Source organism: Mus pahari, chromosome 15 (assembly GCF_900095145.1).
Source record: "Mus pahari chromosome 15, PAHARI_EIJ_v1.1, whole genome shotgun sequence".
Classification (NCBI taxonomy): Eukaryota; Metazoa; Chordata; class Mammalia; order Rodentia; family Muridae; genus Mus; species Mus pahari.
Window position 1 is genome coordinate 31,915,422 of NC_034604.1, and position 21,267 is coordinate 31,936,688.

The following is a 21,267-nucleotide window of genomic DNA, read 5'->3' on the forward strand; positions in this document are numbered from 1 at the left end:
TGTGGTTTCCTTAGGTCCAAAGGAAGCTAGAATGTCACTAGGCTTAGCTCTGGACTTTGATCATTTTCATCTTGCTAGGAAAGGGTATTTTTGTTTTGGTGGTGTTGCACATCAAACTCAGCTCTGCATAGGAGACAAGCTCTCTACCACTGAAGCCCCAGCTGTAGGAAAGTGCTTTTTAAGGAACCCCACTTTGCCAGTAACGCTTAAGAGGTAAAAAAATGGGTTGTCTCTTCAACAGTACTCAGAGATAGCTTTAAACAAATGATGTCTTGGTCCCAGCACAGTTCTAATTAAGATCTGAGGGTTGACTATCAATATTGTTTCTACAAGTACTCTTAATGCTCCAATCACTAGGCAGATAGGGTATTTCTGCTCTTTGGAACCCTTAACCTCACTTCATGTTCATTTTTTTATTTTCCTTTTCAATGGGATCTCACTATATCAAGCTGGCCTAGAATTCTCAAAAGATCCACCTGACTCCCACACCCACAAGTAAAGTGAAGTGTTCCCTACCATGTTCAACTCACCTCAAAAGTTTTATATGCCTTTTTTTTTTTTTTTTTATTTTTTGGTTTTTCAAGACAGGGTTTCTCTGTGTAGCCTTGGCTGTCCTGAAACTCACTTTGTAGACCAGGCTGTCCTCGAACTCAGAAATCCACCATCCTCTGCCTCCCAAGTGCTGGGATTAAAGGTGTGTGCCACCACCGCCCGGCCCCACCATATGCCTTTGAAGGCATAGTTGCACAGAAATCTGAGCAGGCCCTTTCCAGCCAGTCGCAGGGACTGCCCCACCATGCAGAACACTGTCATTATTAGGACCTTTGATAAAAGGAATACCCAGAACATCAGCTGTCATGCTTGTTTTCCTGGTAGCCCAAGTACAACTTGTCATGAGCTAAAGTACAAATGTTCAACGTTTCTCTGGAGGCTAGGAAGATGTTGGTGTGGGTAGCAGTTTGAATATGTGTGCAGGCTGCCTCCTGTTGATGGTCCCTGTCTATTAACTTTAGGGATATGTGGATTTTTGTTCCTTCTTGTGCAACCTGTCTGCTGCTAGCCTGGGTTTTAGGTATCACCAAGTCAGGAATAACTGAGATCCCTTTGTTCGGTTAGGATAGGACTGAGTGGAGAGAAGAATTAAGGGTGTTTCCAAATATGCGAAGCGGTTTGGCGGAGAGGACAGGCCTTGAAGGGTCACATAAACTCGCTACTCCAAGCACAGGCCACACAGTAGTAGGTCAAGTAAAATGTGTTGGGGTTGGGGTTGAGGGAGCAAGGAGATGGCATAGCCAATACATTTGTAGTAGAGTGAGCCTTTAGATTGGAGTTTAATCCCTTGAGTGTACGTAAGGGTGGTAGGAGAGAAGGAACTCCGTAAGGTTGATCTCTGACACTCGCGCTGTGACGGGCGTGGAATTCATATCACACGAAAAAAACCTGGCTAGGGACCGGCGGAAGGGTATTCCTCTGAAACCACACCTATACGTTCTGCAGTGTCTTTCTTCCCCAGCTCCTTTTTCTCTTGGCCTTTGTGTTTAAAACGTATTTATACACCAGCAAAACCACAACTGAAAACTTTAATGACCTATAACTCGGCTTCATTTAAAGAAATAAAAGGGTGTGGGTTGTTGAATCTTAGAGGAAGCAGCACGCTGCGCTAGCTCCATTCGCATCAGCTGCGGTAGGCCCGCCTCTTCTGACGTCCTTCCAGTGTACTTCCGATCCCGCCTCCTCGAGGAAGCAACTACGTAGGCCACGCCCCTGTCCCTGTAGTTGGTTCCCCAGCGCGCGTGGATACTATGGACCCCACGTGTGAGGAGAGTCCTGCAGAGGACTCAAACAATGAAGAGGAAGACCTTGAATCCACGAAGGCAGCACCCCGGATCCGTGATGCTCCAGAAGACATCGTGCTGGAAGCCCCAGCCAGTGGCCTGGCGTTCCATCCGACTCGAGATCTGCTGGCAGCAGGGGACGTGGACGGGGACGTGTTCGTGTGAGTGGGGCGTAGGGCGGAGTGTGTTAAAGCTCCTCTGGGAAGAGGTAGGGGTAGGGAGTGTGGCGGTAAGACATCTTACAAGACTCAGACGACCCGAATCGTTCAGTCACATTTGGCAAGTGTGCTTGTGGAGGCCTCGGATTGATTCCATGCGTTTTCCCACATCCCTCTCCTTTTTTTCGTTTTTAAAGGTAGAGTTTCTTATTGAGACCGGAGCTTCACGATCCTGATTAGTCTTAGCTAGCTAATTTGCCAGAGATCCCATCTCTGCCTCTGAGTGCTGGGATTAAAGTTGGCCACCATACCTGCCTACCTTTTTCATAGGTTTTGGAGATCCCCAGACCTGAGGCAAGCACTTTATCCACTGAACCATCTCTCCAGACCTCCACCTCTATTCTGTTGCAACTAGTCAGCACTGTGACATTAGTCAGAATATACAGTAATTAGCTATGTCTTTCTTTAGCATCAGTGGGCCCTGCATGATTTTTACTCTTTCAACTTCTGGGACTGGATTTCTGTCAATAGTCCTTTGAGACAAGATCATACTGTGGCCCAGAGTAGTCTCAAAGGATTCTCTGGCTTCGGTTTCAGGTTTTTGTTTTGTTTTGTTTTGTTTTTTGGTTTTTCGAGACAGGGTTTCTCTGTGTAGCCCTGGCTGTCCTGGAACTCACTNTGTAGACCAGGCTGGCCTCGAACTCAGAAATCCGCCTGCCTCTGCCTCCCNAGTGCTGGGATTAAAGGCATGCGCCACCACGCCTGGCAGAATTCTTAAGAATATAGGAACCTGCTGGGCATGGTGGTACACACCTTTGATCCCAGCACTCGGGAGGCAGAGGCAGGGGGATTTCTGAGTTCGAGGCCAGCCTAGTCTACAGAGTGAGTTCCAGGACAGCCAGGTCTATACAGAGAAACCCTGTCTCGAAAAACAAAAAACAAAAACAATAACAAAAAGAATATAGGAACCCACTAATGCACCCAGCTTGCCATTAGATGATTGAGTATTTCTGGGCCCTCACAGTATTCCACACCCAGCCTTTCTTTGTGCTCAGGGTTTTGAGAATAGTGAAGAGCAGTGGAGTCTGATGATATGTACCTGTAATCCCAGCACCCAGGAGGATGAGACAAAAGGGTTACAGATGGTGCACACCTTTCATCCCAGCACTCAAGAGGCAGGTGATGCCTGAGGTTGATGCCAGCCTGGTTTATAGAGTGAGTTCCAGGACAGCCAGGGCTACATAGAGAAGCCTTGTGTCAAAAAGCTTTTAAAGAGAGAGAGGGAGAGAGAGAGAGAAGAAAAAGGATAATCAGGCTGGGAATATGACCCAAATTATTTGATTAATATGTGTGAAGACTTGAGTTTAGTCTCCAGTGCTACAAAGAAAGAAAACAGATAGAAGTTCTATGCTCCTGGAAGTGCCCTACCTCCGTGGGAGGGTTAGTCTTTGTGCTCCATGCATCAGCTGTGGTTTGAGATCATTCACTCTCACTTCCTTTTCCTCAGCTTTGCCTACTCTTGTCAGGAGGGAGAAACCAAGGAACTCTGGTCCTCAGGACACCACCTGAAGTCCTGCCGGGCTGTTGTCTTCTCAGAGGATGGGCAGAGTAAGCGCTGGGACTGGGGGAGGCAGCCAGCAAGTGGTAGAGGGCAGAGGACAATGAGCTGTCCTCATTGAGTCATGATGACAGTGAGTACCTAACCTGGGCCTTTCCCCCTAGAACTTGTTACTGTCTCTAAGGACAAAGCAATCCATGTCTTAGATGTTGAACAGGGACAGTTGGAAAGACGAATTTCCAAGGCTCACGGGTAAGGAAAATCAGGTATATGTGGGCCTAGTGACGGTTGAGGGCTTACCTTCCCAGTAGAGAAGTCTCTACTCCAACGAATTCCTATTTTTGTGTTTCCAGTGCCCCCATTAACAGTCTGCTGCTTGTGGATGAGAATCTTCTGGTTACTGGGGATGACACAGGTGGCATCCGGCTATGGGACCAGCGTAAAGAGGGCCCTTTGATGGATATGCGGCAGCATGAGGAGTACATTGCCGACATGGCTCTAGACCCAGCCAAAAAGCTGCTGCTGACAGCCAGGTACAACCTTAAACCTAACTCCCTGCTCATTTCTTCCCTCCAGGCCCGGTGGTGAATAGGTGTCTGTGCCCACTTTTTAGTGTAGTTTTCCTAGAATGGAACTTCCCATCTCATCTGCTTTTCTTTACAGTGGGGATGGCTGCCTTGGTGTCTTCAACATCAAGAGACGCCGGTTTGAGTTACTTTCAGAGCCTCAGTCAGGAGATCTAACCTCCGTCGCCCTCATGAAAGTACAGCTGGGTATGATGGGATGGGGTCCATACACTAGGGGGGTCTGTTGTGAAGTGACTCCACAAACATGGTTTGCTCTGTTAACCTGCAGTACGGGAAGAAGGTGGCCTGTGGATCTAGTGAGGGGACCATCTACCTCTTCAACTGGAATGGTTTTGGGGCTACAAGTGACCGCTTTGCCCTGAGAGCAGAATCCATCGACTGCATGGTTCCAGTCACGGAGAATCTGTTGTGTACTGGTTCCACGGATGGAATCATCAGGTAAGGGGAGCCGGGCGCAGCCCTCGAGCGTAGGAATTATAAGCCAAGCTAAGCCAGTTCCTAACACTCTTCTCTGCTCAGGGCTGTGAACATCCTGCCAAACCGAGTGGTAGGCACCGTGGGCCAGCATGCCGGGGAGCCTGTGGAGGTGCTAGCCCTATCCCATTGCGGCCACTTTCTGGCCAGTAGTGGCCACGACCAGCGCCTCAAGTTTTGGGACATGACTCAGCTTCGAACCGTGGTTGTGGATGACTATCGGCGACGCAAGAAAAAGGGAGGACCACTTCGTGCCCTGAGCAGTAAGGCTTGGAGCACAGATGACTTCTTTGCAGGGTTGAGGGAAGATGAAGAGGATTCCAAGGCTCCAGAGGAGGTGGTGGGGGAGAGCGATGACGACAGTGACTGAGGGGCGAGGAGCTGTTTTCTGGAACAGATTCCCCAAAGAAATCTGTTGATGCTGTAGATTGAACCTACTACTTTGAACATAAGCTCAACTCTACCATTGAGTTTCTATATTCTACTGTGTCATGTAAGAAATGACATGAACTCGGGGTTCCAAAGTGGGGAAGTATTTGCTCCCCCTATCATTGTAAAACAAACTCTATGACCACTACAGCAAGAAAGCAGACACATGTATACCAGCCGGGGTTTTAATATAAATAAAACCAGTATAGAAAAACAAAAACCATGTAAGCCAAACCAGGGACAAGTGGTGGGAGGAAGGGCTCTTTGGTTCAGCCAGTTCTCCAAATAAAAACAAAGATTCATAGTAAGCTCCTGTGCTGGTGTGGCAGGGTATCTGTCAAGCTGGGGATTGACTAAGGATAGCAGGTCAGACCCTGGGCTCAGTGGGGGAGGGCAAGGTTCCTCACAAACTAAAGTAGCACTTAGGTGTGACAGGGTCCTGTCCCAGCAGGGAAAGCTGTCTGTCACCAGGCCCTGGGCTGCCCAGGCCTGCTGGGCTGGGGGTTGGCACAGGCTCTGCTTAACCCATTTAGGGTGCATGTAGAAAGAAGGGGTCACTGCTTAACCATAGTACCTGCTTCAGCCCCAGGAGACCACAAGCTGGTCCTAGATTCACTCAGTGCCTCCAGCAGCTGTGCGGACACAGCATCCTTGGCCACCTCATGCCCATCCTGCCAATCAGAGGCCAGCACAACCCAAATGAGGCCGCTGAAAGGCACTGGGTACCCAGGGATCACCACTTGGTACCAGAAGCGATGCCAGCCAGCAGGCCCTGTTCCTAAACACTTGGTCAGGAACACTGGGCTGCCTAGCTTCATCCGTTGGCACAGCAGTTGCAGGGCAGCCCGAGCTCCTTGGGACCCCAGCTTCTCCCTGGTCTGGGCTAGTTGGCTGACATCTGGCCGGAGGAACCGCAGTGAGGGACCTGCAAGCTGCTGGCGGAAGTGCTGCTTTAGGTCTGGCTTGAGCCACTCCACAGCCACCTGCTCGCCACAGAGGCGTGACTGACCTGCCAAAAAAAAAAAAAAAAAGGGGGGGGGCAGAGTTAAACACTAGGAATGGCAAGCACTTAAGACCAGACGTTGAAGTGACTTGCCTCAGGCTATGTTTAATGCCTCTCCACTTCTAGGTGGTGTGACAACTTCCCTAGGATTCACTAGTCCCTGGGGGAATACAAAGCAGGCTCTATTTGCTTAATAACCATCACAATAGCTGCCTTTCTGGTCAAGGAAAACTGAAACTAAGATTTAGCACTGTTTATCCTCCACTGAGTTCAAGGGTACAGGGTACCAGGCTGCATTAGCACTTCTGGAATTCACCTTTAATGCCAGCATCAGAGAGGTACAGGTAGGCATATCACTCAGTTTGACACCAGCCTAACCTACAAAGGAAGTCCAGGACAGCCAGGGCTATTAACAAAGAGAAACCCTGTCTCAGAAAAACAAAAACAGTAAAACAAGTGACTTAACTATAGGTAAGTAGTGGCAGTAGCACTAATATGGCAGCAGTTCAGGAACTCATGTCTGACTATAGATTTGGGGGGTATGTTGTTAAGTAGCCAGCGACCCTTCCGTAGCTTCCACCCCTACCTTCTACTAGGGCCTTTTTGGCCATGGCGGCAGCTCGGTGCGTGCTGAACTTGAGCAGCGCAATCTGAGAGGACGCAGACCCAGGGCTGGGTAGCAGCAGTGTCTCCTGCAGGCAGGGACCGAGCGGTTGCAGGGCGAGCAGTAACGCTCGGCGGTTCAAGCTAAGAGGCAGCCCGTCCACCGTCAGCTCGCACTTCTCGGTGCTTCGGCACACCAGGAGTTGGCAAGAAGGCCGCAGCTGGTGGTTGTGCAGCGTAGCAATGGCGGCCTGGGCACCGCGCCGCGAGCTGTAGCGCGCATAGGCAAAGCCGCGGTTCAAACCACTGAAGGTCATCATTAGGCGGAACTCATAGAGGCGTCCCACGCGCTCGAAGAGTGGGATTAGCTGGTGCTCGTACACGTCCTGAGGAAGTCGTCCGATAAACACCTCAGACCCTGATGGTGGCGGGCTGCCCACCCAGCCTGGAGGGAGAGGATTTTGTTGGTTACTGTGGTCTACAAGGATGTTTTTAAGCTCCAGGATAAAGCTAGGGGGTGGGGGAGCGGAGAAGGGAGACCATCTGGAAATATTGACACCTTTCTAGCTCCTGGGGGTCGTTACCATAATTGGACAACTAGACTGTGTAAACAAAAAGGCTGGCACCATCCTTGATGGCCAGCGTGGAAGGGAGGCCAGGCAAATAGCCACATCTAGTAGTAATTTGGGTTTTCTGACTTTGGAGCCTATCCATAAAGAGTGACGGAGGATGGTCTAGTGACACAGGGGCTGGGGCTACTGTACCTGGGGGTGGCCCTCCATACTTCCTTTGCCCGTTGATCTGCACCAGGCGGATGCCAGTCTCCCTTACCCACGCCTCCAGTGCTGCCTTGTTCTCTGGATTCACCCTCTCACACCATTGCTGGGGGAGAGAGGCAGGTTGGAATGGGGTATCACCGGCCCCATTAGTGGTGTTGGGGGGTCACCGTAACCACCCCCATCTGCAGGCCGTGCCCAGGGATCACTTAGGTCTCCATTTACTTACCTCGCACTCCCGTTTGGACTGCATAGCTCTTTCCAAAGTCTTGCAGTTCCCTCTTTAGAACTTCCTTCAGCTTCGGCCTCTGGAAGATTCCCTGTCCTCCACGCCCCCTCAAGTTCTCATTGGCTCTGAGCACGACCCCGCCTCTCAAGGAGACATCCTTGCACGTTGCGCGCACGCCCTTGGAAATCTCGAGCCCCCACTTAGGACCGTGGGTGGGAGGAGCTCCATCACCAAAAGGGGGCGGAGTGGAGGGAGCTCTGGGGCAGGATGGTCACTGGGAACAAAAACCTCTAGCAAGACCCAGTGAGTTTGAGAAAGGTTTCCTCCTTTTTATACCAGTGTCAGGACAGGAAGAAGGCAGTGCTAGGCATCACGGACACAGACAGGTGTTAGCGGTAGAGACATTTATTGGACTTTTTGGCCATAGGTTGTACATCTGCCGTGTGGTTTTTCAATGAAGCCACCTCAAGTCCATACAGGAATTTAGGAGGCAGAGACATGATTAGTCCACCTATAATCCCCGACAGTGGCCATTTTTTTGGCCAGTGATTACGGATAATAACGTAATAATAAAAACATAAAACAAAAAGCCTCTGTTCTGACCACACTTCAATCTTCTGCTAGATCAGAAATATGCAAACTGTTTAAGTACATATGCAGTTTTCGTTCAGTTAAGGCCAATCCTGTTTCCTCTACTGGTTTGCTCAGTTCAGCAGATGGAGAGGGGCTGATTTGTTCTTCTTCTGATTTCCTCCACAAGATTTTCTCTTCGGACATCCACCTGGCCACAACACAGGAAGAAGGTATGAGCACCTCCCTCTCAGCTGTTCCCTGAGTGCCTACTTCTAGTTACCAGGTTTGGCTCACTGGGACATGTGCCCAGTTAGGCACCCCAGAGATTTTAAATGCCACAATTATAGTTAAAGCCTAAGCCCTCAGGTTCCTTATAAGCTAGTCCAATAGGAGACTCAGGTCTTAAACAGGCCTGGGCCAGCCTGCATCTGATGCCCTCCTCACCTCCTCTCTGCTGGCCACTGAGCGGAGCTTGATGACACCATCCTTGAGTTCCTGCTCACCAATGATGGCCACCAGTGGGATGCCTGCCTCCTCACAGTACTGCAACTGGTTCAGTAACTTTGGGTTCTTCTTATACAGCAGCTCAGCCTGCAAAATGACCAAGGAAGAAAACAAAGGCTTCTGTTGTTCTCAGAGACAAACTTTGGAGGAGGGGGAGGATGCAGCAGGCACCTTGTTGTTGTTCTTTTTTTAAGTGTCTTTATTCTCCAGCTCTTTATTTTCATTTCTATGAATTACTAAATCCTGTTCTGTTCACAATACTATAAAGCAGAATCTCAATAACATAATATATATATGATATTGGTATTGATAAGAATAAAAAGACGGTTAACAGCATATAAGGACAATTGGGAGAATATAATTGACAAAGCCCTCTCAATCAAGCAATCCTTTTTAGGCTTTATTTATTTATTTATTTATATCTATCCTGCCCACAGTATCCCCTCCCTTCTCTCCTTGCTATGCCCCATTTCTCCCCTCCATTCCTTCTGTTTCTCTTCATAAAGGACAGGCCTCCATGGATATCAAACAGCCCTGCCATATTGAGTGGCAGTAAGACTAGGCACCTCCTCTCCTATTAAGGCTCAATAAAGCAACCCACTAGGAGGAAAGGGTCCCAAAGGCAGGCAACAAGGTCAGCGACAGCCCCTGCTCCCGCTGTTCGGAGTCCCACATGAAGACCACACACTGTAGTGTAAGAGGCACCTTGTTCTTTGCTCTATTTGAAGAAGCAATGGGAAGAAGGCACTATGTAAACTTGTATTAGTTTGTGTCTAGTACTCCCAAGTTTGCAGCCAGCCTAGGGATGGTCCCCTGTACCTTGACTCCAGCATCCCATAACTCTGAGACAAGCTTCAGTCTCTCCTCCAGCAGCTTCTTCTGTGCAGATGCCACAAGCACCTGCGTCTCTGTGGTCCGTACCTTTTCCTCTGAAGCCTAGAGAGAGGCAGGCAAGAGTCAGAGTTGGACTATGCTACCGAGGAACAAACATGGAGGCTATAGTTGGGATCCTGAGAGACTAAGTCCAACTAAGTGAGGTCAACTCGGGAAGGATGGCAGCCTTCTAACCTACCAGCTGGACATGGAATAGTTCGGCGAAGGCGTAAAAAATGAACCGACTTGTGTGACTTGCTAAGTGTGATGATATACAGCTGTAATGCAGTGCTTGGGAGGTGGAGACAGAAGGACTGTGTGGTGGCTAAGGCTAGCCTTGAAGAGATGAGTTTGAACTTAGTATGTCTCAAAAACAAAGCGAAACAAAAACAACCACACAACAAAACAGAATGAAAATCCAAGAAAACAAATACTAGGACTGAAGAGATGGCTCAGCAGTTAAGACCACTGACTGCTTCCCACAAGGCAGCTCATAACCATCTGTAATTGAGGTCTGAGGGGATCTGATGTCCTCTACTGGCCTTTGTGGAGACCAGGCAGCACAGATGCACATGTAGGTGCTAACACTCAGCTACATAAAATAAAAATTAAAACAACAAAACCAGAACAAAACACCAAAACACAACAATAATAAAATGTGTAACTATTTTGAGCAGCCATCTGAGTAAGCCCAGGGTCTTTGGCGTACTTCCCACTGAGAAGAAGAATAGGGTTTCTTTTGCTATTCTCCAGTGGAAAAAGAACCAAGATTCACAAAACTACCCTAAAAGCCAGGCCTGAGGGTTCAACCTAGCAGCACAGTAAAGTTAAATTCCTTTCTCCCCAGGAGGTTAGGGGTCACAGGCCCAATCACAAGAAAAGGCCTTTGAGACACCGCAAGCCACTACTGGTACTAGTCTTTCTATTTGCCCATCTGTGACACTAGTTATGTGTGGATGTAGGCACAAAGAACCCCCCAACCTTTTCTGAAAAACTGTTTTCAAAGCTACAACATAAGATGCCTACTAGAGGGCTGGAGAGATAGCTCAGTGATTAAGAGCACTGACTGCTCTTCCAGGGGTCCTGAGTTCGAATCCCAGCAGCTGTGGCTCACAACCATCTGTGGTTAGATCTGATGCCCTCTTTTGGTGTGTCTTAGGACAGTGACAGTGTACTTACATATAATAAGTAAATCTTTAAAAAAAAAAAAAAGGTGTCTACTAGAATGACCTCAAGTGAGCACATGGGTGGTGTCATCTTAGAGAAAAGAGGACAGGAAGATGGGAAAGCTGCTGGAGCATTCCTGAAACCCCAATGCAGCAAGCCACTTAAGAGTTCCAGCTACGGGCTGGTGAGATGGCTCAGTGGGTAAGAGCACCCGACTGCTCCTCCGAAGGTCTGGAGTTCAAATCCCAGCAACCACATGGTGGCTCATAACCATCCATAAAAAGATCTGAAGTCAGCTACAGTGTACTTACATATAATAAATAAATAAATCTTTAAAAAAAAAAAAAAAAAAAAAGAGTTCCAGCTACAAGGGTCATGAGGAGCATGGGGAGCTTCCGGTGTTACTCTGGGCCCTAGGGAGGCAGAGCAGCCATCTGAGGAAGCCCAGGGCCTTGGGCGTATTTCCCATTGAGAGGGAGAATAATAGTGTTTCTTTTGCTATTCTCCAGTGGAGAAAGAACCAAGATTCACAAAACTATCCTAGAAGCCAGGCCTGAGGGCTCAACCTAGTCCAGCTATTCAGAGGCTGATCCAGGAGGAAGTAAGACCTACAAGGGCTACACACTGAGTTCAAAGTCACCCTGGGCAACTCAGACCCTGTCTTAAAGTACGTGAAGAAGAGCACAGTGATAGAGTGGTTGCCTAGCATGCACAAGGCCCAGGTTCAATCTCCAGGATCATCACACACACACACACACACACACACACACACACACACACACACACACACGATGCTGGCCTATAAAGGAGCGAGACTGAATTCCGCATTTCTCAGAGATGTTCCCTATGCAAAGCAGCGCCTGTCCCTAGGCGGTCACAGGTATGGTGGGTACCACCTCTTACCCTAGGACTTACCTCTAATCTTTGCTCTACAATGGAAAAGATCCGCTCCACTCCAATACTGAGCCCAACGCATGGCACCTTGCGCCCCTTGGGGTCAAACATGCCAACCAGGCCATCATAGCGCCCTCCAGCAGCTATGCTGCCCACACCCAGGGGCTCTTCCCCAGCTTGGGTTGGCATCTGTAGCAGCACCGCCTCATAGATGACCCCAGTATAGTAGTCTAGCCCCCGAGCAAGGCTCAGGTCAAAGGAGATCTGTGGAGGCATGGTCATGGTCAGTAGCAGATAGGATCAGGGACCCCGAGCCACAGAGGTCAGCTGGGGCTCCTATCTCCAACTTCACTTACCTTGTCATCAATGCCAAACAGGACTAGATATTCAAAGAGCAGCTTTAGGTCCCCCAACCCCTCTACAGCCTGTTTGTTTTGGGAGAGTTTAGGATCCTGGAGTAACTGCTCCACCAGAGACACCCCACCTGAGGAAACAAATTTGTAGGCCAGATGGACAAGAAAAACAAACAAACAAACAGACAAACCCCAAAACAGTAGGTCTTCCTTTGGTCTGGGCTGCAGTTACATGTACACATGATCACTCCCCCTTCACCAACACACACACACACACACACACACACACACACACACACACACACACACAGAGTTCAACTTTAGCACTGAGGGGAGGGACTTGAGGGGAGGTTCTTCTCTCACCATGCTGCTGGACGTAGTCCCCGATGTGATCAGCCACTTCCGGTGCAAGGCCCTTCTCTCCCACCATCTCATTCTTCACTTCCTCCCAGGAAACCTGGGCAGACAACAACAGCCAGAGGCCATTACACATCTTCCCTACCACAGAACAAGTATGGACCCTTCTCAAGGAGCGACCTGAGAGCAAAGGCATCATTCAACATCTGCACTGGGGCCAGTCCTCCTCCAGTAGGCAGAGAAGCAGCTACCTCTCCTCATAAAATTTCACTGTTTCCAACAGGGCAGGATCTAGGAAGAGGCAGTCAGCTGTTTGGGTTGTTACCTTGTCTAGCTTGTCCACCGAGGAGCAGATGGTACGGAACTTGCTATCAGGAACACCGCAGACAGCAAACATCCCATCTAGGATGCGCCTGTCATTTACCTGAGAGGAGCAAGGTATAGGGGAGAGGGAGTCTGTGTATTTTGCATGATTCCCTATAGTCTCTATCACATGGACTGCTGATGTGTGAGGGGCCAGGCCCCACCTTCCCCTCCCAGTCCTATCCAGCTCTGACCTTGACCAGGAAGTTGCCGATCTGAAGTGAGCTCAGGATCTCGCACATAATCTTTAGGCATTCTGCATCAGGAATCATGGGGTCGAACTGTCCGGCAATGTCAAAATCCTGCAGGGAAAGAGGGAGGTGGGTGGCATGTGATGGACTCCTGAAACCTCTACTCTGTTGAGGGAAACTTCGCAACCTTAGTCAGTCTGTCTCTGTGGCAGTTCTGGGGCTTCAAGCATGTGAGGAAATCACTTTACCCAAACCCTTCGCACCTTAATCTTTTGCTATTTTTTCCCATCTGTCAGAAATCCTGCAACATTAGTCTAGAAGATTTGATAACAATACATATTGAACTTCTTCATTCTCTGTTGGTAATAAAGAACCTGGAGCTAGAAAAACTGCCTGGTGTCCTAGTGTGTACAAAGCCCTGCATCCAATCCCCAGCACCAAAAAAAAAAAAAAAAAAAAAAAAAAAAAAAATCAAGTAATTTTTTTTCCAAACAAAACAATCCACTCCCCCTGAAAACCCCTACCAAACCAGGTCCTCCAAGCCCATAACTGATTGTTTGTCTCATTTTTCAAGTCCACCAAGCCATTAGGAGGTCTCCATGCAAATATCAGGGGAATCTAAGGGCATTTTTGAGACCGTCTAGTATGTTCAGGATACCATAGCACACAGTAGACCCTACTGGAGAGAGGGCTTGAGTTACCAATCCTGCTCCATGGTTTTCCAACACTCACACATTGATAGAATTCACGGTAACGGCCTCGGGTCATAGCTGGGTTGTCCCGGCGATACACCTTTGCTATATGGTAGCGTTTAATGTTTGTCAGTTTATTCATTGCCAGATACCGAGCAAAAGGGACCTGATAACACAGTGTTAAGAAAAAGAGCCTTCTGTGGCTGCTGGAAGTTATCGTCACCCACAGAAGCTAGGGTCTAACCGGGTATAGATAAACCACTACCTATAAGAGAAACAGCACTTCTGACTGTCAGGAAGAATTAACTGTATAGTCATAAAAGGCAGCTGAAGCAAGAAAGAAGCTTAAGGCTCCTTCCTCTTTGACTGTTTCCCTAGACTGTGTGGACTAGAGAAGGGAACTCGGCAGATTAGACACAGCAAGAAGAGGGCCCCTGTGGAATCCCTAATCGGATGATTGATTGGTAGTTTTAATGAAGCTGGCTCCCACAGGCCTGTGTATTTCTATGCTTAGATTCCAGTTGATGAACTATCTGGAAGGATTAGGCAGTGTGGCCTTGCTGCGGTGGTGTGTCACAGGGAGTGGGCTTTGAGGTTTCAAAAGCCCACCTGGGCTCAGTGTGTGTCCCTCTGTCCCCCCACCCCCACCCTGGGCTCAGTGTGTGTGTGTCTCTCTGTCCCCCCCACCCTGGGTTCAGTGTGTGTGTGTGTCCCTCTGTCCCTCCACCCCCACCCCACCTGGGCTCAGTGTGTGTGTGTGTATGTCCCTCTGTCCCCCCTACCCTGGGCTCAGTGTGTGTGTGTGTGTGTGTGTGTGTGTGTGTCTGTCCACCCTACCCCACCTCCGCTGCCTGTGAATCGGGATGTGAAGCTCTCAGCCACTTCTCCAGCACTATGCCTGCATTTGTGCTGCCATGCTCCCTGGCATGATGATAGACTAACTCTATAAACTATAAGCAAGCCATCAATTAAATGCTTTCTTTTATAAGTGCTGCCTTGGTTACGGTCTCCACACAGCAATAGAACACTAACTGAGACACTTGAAGATAAAGGAACTAGCGATCAATTACAGAAAAGTCTGCCCACTGGGACTGGGACAGCTGCTTTTGAGCCAAGAGCTGCTGTAAAAAGGAAACAGGGCCCTGACAGAAAGCTGGACTTTTTTTTTTTTTTTTTGAGACAGGTTTTTTTCTGTGTAGCCGTGGCTGTCCTGGAACTCTGTAGACCAGGTTGGCCTCAAACACAGAGAACAACTTGCCTCTGCCTCCCGAGTGCTGGCAAAGCTGGAGGTTTCTAAGACTATAGTCTGCTTACCCAAAATCCTTTATCTTGCTTTAGAGNAAACAATTCCTTTCACTGTCAGTGGCTTCATATTTCATTTTACCTGTGCCTGCTGTCCCTAAACCCAAGTTCAACTCCAGTGAGTGGCAGTTGCGATGAAGTCTTAAGAACCTAGGTTTGGAAGGATACAGTAAGGTCATAACGGAGAGACAGCAGCTCCCCGCCCTGGTCCTTCAGGTCATAGATAAGCTTCGAATCTTCTCCATACTTTCCAGTCAGTGTTTCCTGGAGAAACCAAAGGAGAAATATGATCACAGTAATAAGGTACACTTTAACTTTTGTTGTTGTTGTTGTTGTTGCTTTGAGACAGGGTCTTACTATGTATCTCTGGCTGGCTGTGAACTACTAGAGATCTGCCTGCCTCTACCTCCTGAATGCTGGGATTAAAGGCCTGGGCCACCACATCTGGTTATAAATAGGGTTTTTAAATTATTATTACTATTACTATTATTGTTGTTGTTGTTGGTTATAAATAGGGTTTTAAAATTATTATTACTATTACTATTATTGTTGTTGTTGTTGTTGCTGCTGCTGCTGCTGCTAAATTATTTGATGCTAAGGATTGAACCTAGGCTTTGTACTTGGTGGGCAATTCCTCTATCACTAAGCTGTATTCCCTGCCCTTAGACCTCTAGTCCATAGGGACTAGAGAAATAGCTTAGCAGTTAAGAGCATTGGTTGCTCTTCAGAGGTCCTGAGTTCAATTCCCAGCAACCACGTGGTGGCTCACAACCATCTGTAATGGGATCTAATGCCTCTTCTATTATGCAGGCATACATGTAAATAGAGCACTCATATTAATAAAAATACATAAGTAAATAAATCTTTAAAAAGACCATTACAAACATAAAAACTTACTATTCTAATGTGACTAATTGTCTATATTTCTGTAGTCCCTGTGCTTTTCATCCTAATGCTTATTAAGTTTGATGTAGTTACAATTAAACAGTATTATACCCAGGCACACCTCTTATTCCAGCACTCAGAAGGTAGAGGCAGGTAGATCTCTCTGAGTTTGAAGCATGCCTGGTCTACATAGAAAGACCATTTCAAAAAGACAAAACAAAAAAAAACTAAAAAGGAATAACAATTCAGTGTTGATATTCTGCTTTTTTTCCTATTTCGTGGCAGAGCTAAAGTATTACTGCTCTCCCTGGCCCCCACTCTCCATGTTTTTCTTTCTTTTTTTTTTTTTTTTTTTTTTAAAATTTTTTTTTTTTTTTTAAAGATTTATTTATTATATGTAAGTACACTATAGCTGTCTTCAGACACTCCAGAAGAGGGAGTCAGATCTTGTTACGGATGGTTATGAGCCACCATGTGGTTGCTGGGATTTGAACTCTGGACCTTCGGGAGAGCAGTCTGGTGCTCTTACTCACTGAGCCATCTCACCAGCCCTCCATGTTTTTCAAGACAGGGTTTCTCTATTTAGTTCTGGCTGTCCTGGAACTCACTCTGTAGACCAGGCTGGCCTCAAACTCTGAGATTCACCTGCCTCTGCCTCCCAGTGCTAGGATCAAAGGCGCATACCACCAGACCCTGCTAAAGTATTACTTTTTCTTTGATTTTGTTTTTGGTTTTGTTTTTTGTTTTTCGAGACAGGGTTTCTCTGTATAGCCCTGGCTGTCCTGGAACTCACTTTGTAGACCAGGCTGTCCTCAAACTCAGAAATCCCCCTGCCTCTGCCTCCCGAGCGCTGGGATTAAAGGCGTGCGCCACCACACCTGGCTCATATTATTTTTTTTTTTACAACCATTATTTATATTGTGTGTGTTCATATGCCATGGCATGCATTAAGGTCAGTGGATAACTTGTAAGAGTTGGGTCTCCCATTCTGTGAAGATTAAACTCAGCCATCAGGCTTGGCAATAAATATCTTTTTTGTTTGTTTGTTTTAAGTTAGGATCTTTATTTTATGTACTTTGGTGTTTTCCTGCATGTATGTCTGTGTGAGGGCACAGGAGTCACTGGAACTGGACTTACAGACAATTGTGAGCTACTATGTGGGTAATGGGAATTGAACCCAGGACCTCTTAGTCCTATCTCCATCCCTGGTAGTAAATGTCTTTACCCACTGGGCCATCTTAGTCAATCCTAAGGTATTATTACTTAAGATTTTAAAAAAGTTAAAAAAAATACATATTTACTTTATTTATGGATCTATGCTTTGCATGTATGTTCATTATATGCATGCCTGGTGCCTGTGGAGGTCAGAAGAGTGTTGGGTCCTTTGGAACTCCAGTAGCAAATGATTGTGAGTCACATGGACGTTGGGAACAAAACCCAGATCCTCTGCACGAGTAACAAGTGCTCTGCTGAGCCATCCCTCCAGCCCTGCTAAAGTAGTTAGGATTTTGTACTGATCTTGCAGAAGACCCAAGTTTGATTCACAGAACCTATGTCCGCTCACACCTCTTCTAACTCCAGCTCCATGGGCATCCTATACCTCGGACTCCCCAGGCACCTGTTCTCATGTGCACCCATTCACACAATTAAAAATAAATCTAGGGCTGGTGAGATGGCTCAGCATGTAAGAGCACTGACTGCTCTTCTGAAGGTCCTGAGTTCAAATCCCAGCAACCACATGGTGGCTCACAACCATCTGTAATGAAATCTGCCGCCCTCTTCTGGAGTGTCTGAAGACAGCAACAGTGTACTTACATATAATAAATAAATATTAAAATAAATAAATAAATAAATAAATCTAGGGCTGGTGAGATGGCTCAGCATGTAAGAGCACTGACTGCTCTTCTGAAGGTCCTGAGTTCAAATCCCAGCAACCACATGGTGGCTCACAACCACCTGTAATGAGATCTGATGCCCTCTTCTGGTGTGTCTGAACTCAGCTACAGTGTGCTTATGTATAATAATAAATAAATCTTAAAAAAATAAAAATTAAAAAAAAAAAATAAGTCTAACCCCCCCACCATTAAAAAGTAAGCCAATAAAAAAGATGTATAGTTTTTCAGTGAGACTCAAGGTGTAGTGAGCTAGACCTGTAACTCAGGAGGGCAGAAGCACCCAGCTTATGGTTCAAGGCCTGCCTGGGTTATAATGAGACTGTCTCAGAACAACAGAAAGAAGCTTTGCCCTTATCTGTTTGCTAGTACCATCCTATTTGATCTTTATGCCATTCCGGTTAATACACATTTCCAAAACCTGTTACTAGGCATATCTATTCACACAGCTTTCTGGTTTTTCTTGAAGATAAGCTTATAGGAATGCATTATCAGGTTAGCAAATATATATGCTTTTTAAAGTCTGAGATCTGAACAATGTCAGACACCAAAATGAAAGTCTTACGGGCATAATAGCAGTTCATGTCTTCAACTGGTTATAATATATCCCTCTGACCATATCAGCCAGGATTTTAAAAGCTTTAAAAGCCCCAGTGTATGGACTCATAAACATTTTTATTCTGGTGGGGTCATGGACTGGACTCTTTCTGCTCCAGTAATATGTTAAGATTCTAACATTAGGCTCCTCTATTCCCCTCTTAGGTCATCATGAGCCATCCGATGTGCAGTTTCTCCTTACCCAGTTCTCACCTTTAGTTCAAACACAGGTGTATCAATCACTTCTGCTCCATGGCGTTTGAAACAGCGGATGATGACATCAAACACCTTTTCCCGGACTGCCATCTGCCGAGGACTATAGTCTCTTGTGCCCTTCAGAGTCAAAATCAAAACACAAGGATGACATTTAAAACAAAGAACAGTAAACTCTAGAAATATCCAAAGTCCAGCTCAGCAACAAGGGACACAAATGCTGCTGTTAAAGTGGGAAGACAGCTTAGAACAGGCCCTGTGACTCCATCTGCCAGCTAGGTTCTGTTTCCCAGAATTCAGAGCCATTTTCTCAATAGAAGTTTTCTGAAAACTCAACAGTAACTGTATTTCCTTGCATAGCAGAGAATACCTACTTGACACATATATTATTGATTCAAAGTGGCTCCACAAGTCCAATTCTAAAGTTTATGTGCAATTTTTTTCCAACCTAATTCCTTTCAAGTTCTATTTAACAAAGGTATTTCTGAGTGCAAGCTCTCACAGAGCCTGGTCTGTTGGCACCTGGAAGGCAGAGGCAGGGGGACCACTAAGTTCAAGGACAGCCTGGTCCATAATGGTGAGACCCCTTTCTAAGAAGGGAAAAGAGCTCCAAGACAGGTTAGGCAGGTACATTCTATAGCTAAATTACAGGCTGTCAAGAAGTCAAGTCATCACCCAAGAGCACTCAGCAAGTGCACAGTGACGCCTGTCTCCCACCCAGACCGAGCTTTTTCTTTTTTTCTTTTCTTTTTTTTTTTAATGGTTTTTCGAGACAGGGTTTCTCTGTGTAGCCCTGGCTGTCCTGGAGCTCACTTTGTAGACCAGGCTGTCCTTGAACTCAGAAATCCGCCTGCCTCTGCAGGAGGATTGTGATAAGTTCCAGGCCAGCCTAGACTACAGACTGGGCCCTATCTGGGAGAAAAACAAAAGATAAGTAGTGATGATTACCCTATAATATCAGCGTATTTCATGCTGCAGAACTGCACATTAAAACCCACCCTTGTATCTTATATGTCGAATGGATCTTTTACCCTTGTATGACTTTATATCATCTTACACTAGTCATCTAGAAAACACTGGCTTGTTGATAAGTTAGAGGTTTATAATGTTGACATATTTCATTATATAATACTCAGAAAGTCATTTATTAACACCATCACATATCTCACCAGGACAATCCAAATTATCAGGAAGTTGTCAAACTCAAGGTAAAAGATACATGTTTCCCAAAATTCTTTACTTGAATGCTTCAGTTTTATCATTAGCAACATTTTACTGCCAGAAGCTTTCCTTGAGTTGGCAAGGCCCACTTCTTTTACAATCACCAGTATGTCTGCCAGATAGTCAACTGTGCCTGCTTTGTAGCAGAAAGGCTTTATATATGTACTTGTTTCATACTAGTGATACCTACTAGTGAGGGTCAAGATTGAATAAAATTAATAATTTAACTATAAAGAACATTATTTTTAAAATGTATGTGTGTAAGGCCTTCTGTGTATTTATATTTATGTGTATGTTTTGTCTGAAAGTATCTATTTGCACCAGGTGCATACCTGGTACCCATTAAGTCAGAAAGGCGCATCAGATGCCCTAGAATTGGAGTTAGAAATGCTTGTGAGCCTCCGGCAAGTGCTCTTAACCACTGAGCCACTCTCCCCCTGTAAAACTATTCTTAAGTTCAGTTTTTTATTTTGAAAGATTTATTTTATGTGTACGGGTGTTTTGCCTACAGGTATGGCTATGTACTGAGTGTATGCCTGGTGCCCACAGAGGTCAGAAGAGGATGTTGAAGCTGCTGGAACTGGAGTTACCGTAGCTTGTGAGCCACTGTGTGAGTACAGGGGATTGAACCTGGGTGCTGTGGGAGAGCACAAAGTGCTCTATCTCCGAGCTATTTCTCCAGTCCCATTTGGTTTAATGGTTGAGTGCAAAGAGTGTGAATCATACAGTTGGTCCTCTGTATCTGCAGATTCAATACCCACAGGTTCAATAAACTGTGCACTGAAAATACTTAGGGTTAAAAGAAAATTCTGCCTATACTAAATATATAGATTTTTTTCCACATCCTCTTTGAGCAATAACTCCTTATACTAGGTATTGGTAACCTAGAGATGACTTAATCACCGAGGATGTGTATAGGGTACGTGCAAATGCTATACCATTTCCCAAAAGGAAATTGAATAGCTGTGGAATTCCTTAATACTATCTAAGATCAAGCCGTGTTCAACTTCCCCCAACTACCTCAATAATAACTTCTCATGATGACCTTATTTGGTCAGATTCTAACCATGTTATTTTTAGATGACATATACATTTAATCAGCAACAGCTTTCTCTTTCTTCCTTTTTGTTCTTCTTTTGTGGTGTCTCATTTGGACTCTAGGTCTTCTAATACTGAGCCACACTCTTGATCTCCCACCCCCACCCCATCACATTATTTATTTGTTGAAGAAACTGAATTATTTGTCCCAAAAAAGTTTATTACATTCTGGATCCAGTCACCAATTCTACCGATGAGTCATTAACCTGTTGTCTACTCCGTGTTTCTCCACCTTAGTCTAAAGCCCTAATTACATTCAAATTCCCCTGATGAGAATTCATAGGTGGTGCTGTGTAGTTTGTATTGCATCATATCTGCAGGAACATAATATCTGCTGCTTCCGCTTTAGTGACATTAAGACTGGACATTGGGTTGAGGTGTGGAGAGACTGTTCTATTAAAAATTCCTGAGCTGGGTGTGGTGGCGCACGCCTTTAATCC

At 46.3% G+C, this 21,267-nt stretch overlaps 3 protein-coding genes across 3 annotated transcripts in view; 1 reads left to right on the forward strand and 2 right to left on the reverse strand.

Annotated features, from left to right (window-relative positions):
• Positions 1 to 1,633: 1,633 nt before the first annotated feature.
• On the forward strand, positions 1,634 to 5,349 carry Wdr55 (WD repeat domain 55). Its single transcript, XM_021214703.2, has 7 exons — positions 1,634 to 1,996; positions 3,501 to 3,601; positions 3,716 to 3,803; positions 3,905 to 4,084; positions 4,215 to 4,314; positions 4,407 to 4,576; positions 4,658 to 5,349. The coding sequence occupies exons 1-7, from the start codon at positions 1,803 to 1,805 to the stop codon at positions 4,980 to 4,982; spliced, it is 1,158 nt and encodes a 385-aa protein (XP_021070362.1). The 5' UTR covers positions 1,634 to 1,802; the 3' UTR covers positions 4,983 to 5,349.
• Positions 5,322 to 7,993, reverse strand: Dnd1 (DND microRNA-mediated repression inhibitor 1). Its single transcript, XM_021214704.2, has 4 exons — positions 7,653 to 7,993; positions 7,412 to 7,529; positions 6,631 to 7,092; positions 5,322 to 6,050 (listed from the first exon to the last, which is right to left on the reverse strand). The coding sequence occupies exons 1-4, from the start codon at positions 7,674 to 7,676 to the stop codon at positions 5,596 to 5,598; spliced, it is 1,059 nt and encodes a 352-aa protein (XP_021070363.1). The 5' UTR covers positions 7,677 to 7,993; the 3' UTR covers positions 5,322 to 5,595.
• Positions 7,994 to 8,041: 48 nt separating this feature from the next.
• The window catches only part of Hars (histidyl-tRNA synthetase), a 15,442-nt gene continuing 2,216 nt past the window's right edge, over positions 8,042 to 21,267 (reverse strand). The window contains exons 3-13 of the mRNA XM_021215113.1: positions 18,509 to 18,628; positions 15,090 to 15,185; positions 13,660 to 13,785; positions 12,931 to 13,038; positions 12,699 to 12,797; positions 12,380 to 12,473; positions 12,020 to 12,147; positions 11,685 to 11,927; positions 9,549 to 9,665; positions 8,670 to 8,816; positions 8,042 to 8,433 (exon numbers count right to left, since the gene is read on the reverse strand). Coding sequence (XP_021070772.1) covers positions 8,362 to 8,433; positions 8,670 to 8,816; positions 9,549 to 9,665; positions 11,685 to 11,927; positions 12,020 to 12,147; positions 12,380 to 12,473; positions 12,699 to 12,797; positions 12,931 to 13,038; positions 13,660 to 13,785; positions 15,090 to 15,185; positions 18,509 to 18,628 — 1,350 coding nt within the window. The 3' untranslated portion in view covers positions 8,042 to 8,361. The remainder of the gene's footprint in view (positions 8,434 to 8,669; positions 8,817 to 9,548; positions 9,666 to 11,684; positions 11,928 to 12,019; positions 12,148 to 12,379; positions 12,474 to 12,698; positions 12,798 to 12,930; positions 13,039 to 13,659; positions 13,786 to 15,089; positions 15,186 to 18,508; positions 18,629 to 21,267) is intronic.

What these genes read in the sequence shown, in the direction of transcription:
- Wdr55 (XM_021214703.2), top strand. Translation starts at nt 1,803, where the DNA reads ATGGACCCCACGTGTGAGGAGAGTCCTGCAGAGGACTCAAACAATGAA. An exon ending in GTGGACGGGGACGTGTTCGT is followed by an intron (nt 1,997 to 3,500) that starts GTGAGTGGGGCG and finishes CCTTTTCCTCAG; the next exon opens with CTTTGCCTACTCTTGTCAGG. An exon ending in TCCACGGATGGAATCATCAG is followed by an intron (nt 4,577 to 4,657) that starts GTAAGGGGAGCC and finishes TTCTCTGCTCAG; the next exon opens with GGCTGTGAACATCCTGCCAA.
- Dnd1 (XM_021214704.2), bottom strand. Translation starts at nt 7,676, where the DNA reads ATGCAGTCCAAACGGGAGTGCGAG. An exon ending in AGTCCAAACGGGAGTGCGAG is followed by an intron (nt 7,530 to 7,652) that starts GTAAGTAAATGG and finishes TCTCTCCCCCAG; the next exon opens with CAATGGTGTGAGAGGGTGAA. An exon ending in GTATGGAGGGCCACCCCCAG is followed by an intron (nt 7,093 to 7,411) that starts GTACAGTAGCCC and finishes CTCTCCCTCCAG; the next exon opens with GCTGGGTGGGCAGCCCGCCA.